At 54.1% G+C, this 4,057-nt stretch overlaps 1 protein-coding gene across 1 annotated transcript; it reads left to right on the forward strand.

Moving 5' to 3' along the window:
• Positions 1 to 1,835: 1,835 nt before the first annotated feature.
• On the forward strand, positions 1,836 to 3,728 carry TMEM200C (transmembrane protein 200C; the record flags this gene model as incomplete). The annotated part of the gene is made up of 1 exon (XM_080936216.1): positions 1,836 to 3,728. The coding sequence occupies one exon, from the start codon at positions 1,836 to 1,838 to the stop codon at positions 3,726 to 3,728; it is 1,893 nt and encodes a 630-aa protein (XP_080792342.1).
• Between the last annotated feature and the right edge of the window lie 329 nt (positions 3,729 to 4,057).

Genomic DNA, 4,057 nt, shown 5'->3' on the forward strand with positions numbered 1-4,057 from the left:
TTGCAACCATACAACGATTACAGACATGGGGTTAGTCTCTCATGTATAATTGGTGTTTATACTTACTGGTAGAGGACCTTTTAAAAACCAGAGTTTAAGATGTGGTCTCTCCGTTGACTCCTCCCTAAGACACTTAGGATTTCTTTACTGAATTTCAACCAAGTTCCAAAGAGATACTTATTTGCAAAGAATACAAAGACCAGACTGCCATTTGTTTGCCCATGTGGAGAAAAGATCATGCCCAGGTTGATATACTGAAGGAATCAAGGGCTCTTCACTCAAGCAGCAATTAAAAGCGAAATTCTACCCAAATAACTTGCAATTTTAGAGAATAATTCATTCTACTACACGAGCTGTCTTGAAAGGTGTATATATAGCCAAAAGCCTGTGATGGCCATTCTGTATCTTTAAGAGCAACATAATGCCCTTAATTTTTTAGTATCTCTGTTGAAGGATAGAGAATGCACTCTGAGGACCCAGAAGGACTGGAATTTAACATTTGATAGATAACCACATACAAGCATCACTTCTTCTTCCCACATAGACTAGACTGTAGAGTCAGCACCCCATAGAGCTCCCCAGAGCTAGGCCACTGTAGCTGCCTCCTCCCCTCGTGCCCTCCCCCATGACCTCCTGAGAAAATGGAGAAAACAGCTTTTATTTGTGGAAATACCTTCCTATAAATTATCATTATGTAGACTGCTTTACCTAGGAAAATTGCCAATTCATTTGAACACTTGGGGTCTATAGAATACTGTTGGTACATTAATAAAGGGTCAGAAAGCTATAGTGGCTGAGTTTTCTAACATTGCCATTTACCCACACAAGAGAAAGGTATTTCTTGGGGAGATTCCAGAGGACTTCTCATATCCCCTGATGACATTTAGCACAAGATACCTTTAAAGGGAGCTCCTCCAGGGGAGGAGAGAAAGCCAGAAGGAAGAGCTGGCCAGCCGGGTTACATAACAGTTACCTAAAAGGAAATATTCCATACCAAAAAGCTGTCCAGATGTTGCGAAGCGGAGATGAGGGGACAGGAGAGGGCTCTGCTCGCCTATTGCTCCAGGGCTCGAGTAGACAAGAGGCAGCTTTATGGAAAGATTGCTGTTGCCCTTAAAGTAATATCTCTGAGGTGCTACTCAGGGCAGTGACCGGCGTCAGTCATCTGAGGTCTGCCATTCCTTCTCCTGCTTCCATTTCACTCTCATCCTGGAAAATTTACCCCTTTCTTTTATACAGTTGTAACTTTCAGAACTGTTTGGTGACTTTGGGTTCCACTTGTGCAAATTTCTTGGCTCAGAGGACTGGCACACCAGAGGCCCCTCCTTTGGGAAAGTTTTCCATTGCAGTGAGAGGCAGGGGTGGTGTGTGGGGGTGGGGGGACCTCTGACCAAGAAAGTCCTCAAACATTACTTTTGAGTCCCCAAATCCACAGGATTTACAAGTATGTCAGGACTCCCACTGGCTGCCAGCCAGTAAGCTTTCAGATGGAGAGGTTCTTGGAACATGTGGGGGATGGGGTGGGGATAGGTGAAAGCTTTTTTCAAACTGGTTCAAACCACCTTTTCTTTTCATAACACAAACCCATCTTGGCTCTGTGTACACAGATCTCGGTCTTGAGGTAGGGGTGGAGACACACCTGGAGTTCCATCCTGGGGCAGGGGCAATCCTGGCACACGGGCTGCTGCGGGCAGCCTAGCCCGGCACTTTCTGACTGTGTTCCTCTGCTTTGCTGCAGGAGGAGGTGACCAAGCAGCTAGTGGGCAGCTGGCGCTCCCCCCACAAGAGCTTCGGCTGCAGCCCTACGGGCTAGCCTTGCATTCCACCAGTTCACCATGATCGCCACCGGCGGCCTACTGAGAATATCGGCGAGAAAGCAGGATCCTCTCCGGCCCCCCAGCCAGGTCCCTAAGCGCAAGAGGAAAGCCAAGAAGAGGCGTAAAAACGATGTGGTAGTAGTGAAAGGCAAGCTGAAGCTGTGCTCTATTTCGGGACTCATTGCCCTCTGTGGGATCCTAGTGTTGTTGGTGGGCATAGCCATGGCCGTGGTGGGCTACTGGCCAAAAGCCAACGCAGCCAACAGAGGTGGGAGCAAGCAGTTACTGCCTGTGGGCAGCAGCCATCGCATTGGGGCCGCCAGCAACAGCAGCAGTGACAACAAAAACCCAGCCAAGAGTCACTCTGGGACCCCAGAGGGTGTCAACTCCAGTTCTGTGGGCGGGTCCAGGAGTCTGCCTACAGCAAGATCTGCAGCCACCTCCTCGTCCTCTTCCTCCTCCACGTCGGTGGGCTTCTTCTTCCAAATCTTCTCAGGCTACTTGCACTCAGACAAGCTAAAGGTCTTTGGGCCCCTCATCATGGGTATAGGCATCTTCCTCTTCATTTGCGCCAACGCGGTGCTCCATGAGAACAGGGACAAGAAAACAAAGATCATCAACCTGCGGGACCTCTATTCCACTGTCATCGACGTGCACAGCCTCCGCGCCAAAGATCTGGCAGCAGCAGCTGCGGCGGCGGCCGCGGCCGCCGCTTCCTCCTCCGCTGCTACCCCTGGCTCGGCGCCCCCCGGGGCAGTGCCGCTCAATGGTTTTCTCAGCTACGTGCAATCCCGAGGCCTGGAGCTGAAGCCAGGCAGCTGCGCAGGCTCTGCGGACGCCTTCGGGGCTGCTGCAATGCTGGCCAGGGGCTCATGGCCCCAACCCGCTGGGCTGGGAGGAGGCGGCAGTGGAACTCGGGAGGCAGGGTCCCCGCCGGACCTAGCTTCATCTCCGCGCTGTCCGCGGGAGCCCCCGAGTCTGACCGAGGCCGTGTACAGCATCTACCGCGAGCGCTCTAGTGTGGCTGGCCGTCGCCGGACCACAGTTGCCGCGGTGGCTGCGGCCACTGCCACTGTTACCGCGGCTGCCAGCGGCAATAGCAGCCCGGCGCCCTGCAGCCCAACCGGGAGTTGGGGGCGCCAGAGTACCGCCAGTTCCCTCGTGGGCTCCTCACTGAGCGCCTTCACCCTGTTGCCCTTGCAAGGGGACCGGGACAGAGACGGGGAACTGGAGGGCGCAAGCTGCAGTTGGCACAGGCCTTCAGGAGAACGCGGCTCCCGGGATCTCCCCAGGGGTGAACTGGACCTGAGCCTGACGGATCTCCGGGGAGCCGAGGGCGGCGCGCTCTGGGCGTCCAGCGAGCCCGAGGAGCCCGAGGGCGCGACGACAGCACGCACCGCCAGGGGGCAGGGCGGCCGCTTGCCCAGGACCGGCAGGTACGCGGTCTGGCGGCGCCGCAGCACCAGTGGGCTCCCGGACTACCGGGCGCCACCATCGCCCGAGCCCCCGCCTTCCCCGTGCGCAGCGGACCTGGACTCGGGCCCCCCTGGTTCAGCCGCCACGCCCTCGTCCCCTCTGCGCCCTGAGGACTTGCCCCGCGTCCGGCGGGATTCCAACAGTTCTCAGTCCGATGACCAGTCCAGCAGCAATAAGGGCTACACCCCCCTGAGGGAGGCTGACACCTCGGTGGAGTCAGTCGTGGATGTGGTGGCCAGGAAAAGGCTAGACTGTGAGGAGGCCACAGATCCCAGTACAGAGCACAGCTCCCCTGAGGGTCCCAGTCCAGAGCCAACTAGGGCAGAGCCTCTGTCTGTGCAGAGGCAGTTTACAAACAAGGAAAAACTCTTCCTGATTTCCAGGTCTCACACCCCAGGAGTAGAAGACCCTGAGCTGGAAAACTCTGCCAACTAGGGAGAGCGCGGGGCAGGGGAAGGAGACAGGAGTAGAGTCCCACAGGAACCTCTGCATTAAAAGCCCCCACCCTACCCTGATTCCCCTGTGGACAGGTCCGAGGAAACCATTCAATATCCAAAGAGCTGCAGAATGTTATCCTTGAATTACGGTCACAAGATTCCTGTAGATAACTCAAAGCAATTCTTTTTTAAAGCAAAGTCGTCTTTTTATGTCCGATGGTGATTGTACGTTCCATGAAAACCAAAAGTATTAAAAGGTCACAATCTAGTTCATTAGATAAAATTCTCTTAATTTTCTTAGGAACAAAATAATATATTTTTGACAGT

Source organism: Micromys minutus (genome assembly GCF_963924665.1).
Source record: "Micromys minutus genome assembly, chromosome: 23".
NCBI lineage: Eukaryota > Metazoa > Chordata > Mammalia > Rodentia > Muridae > Micromys > Micromys minutus.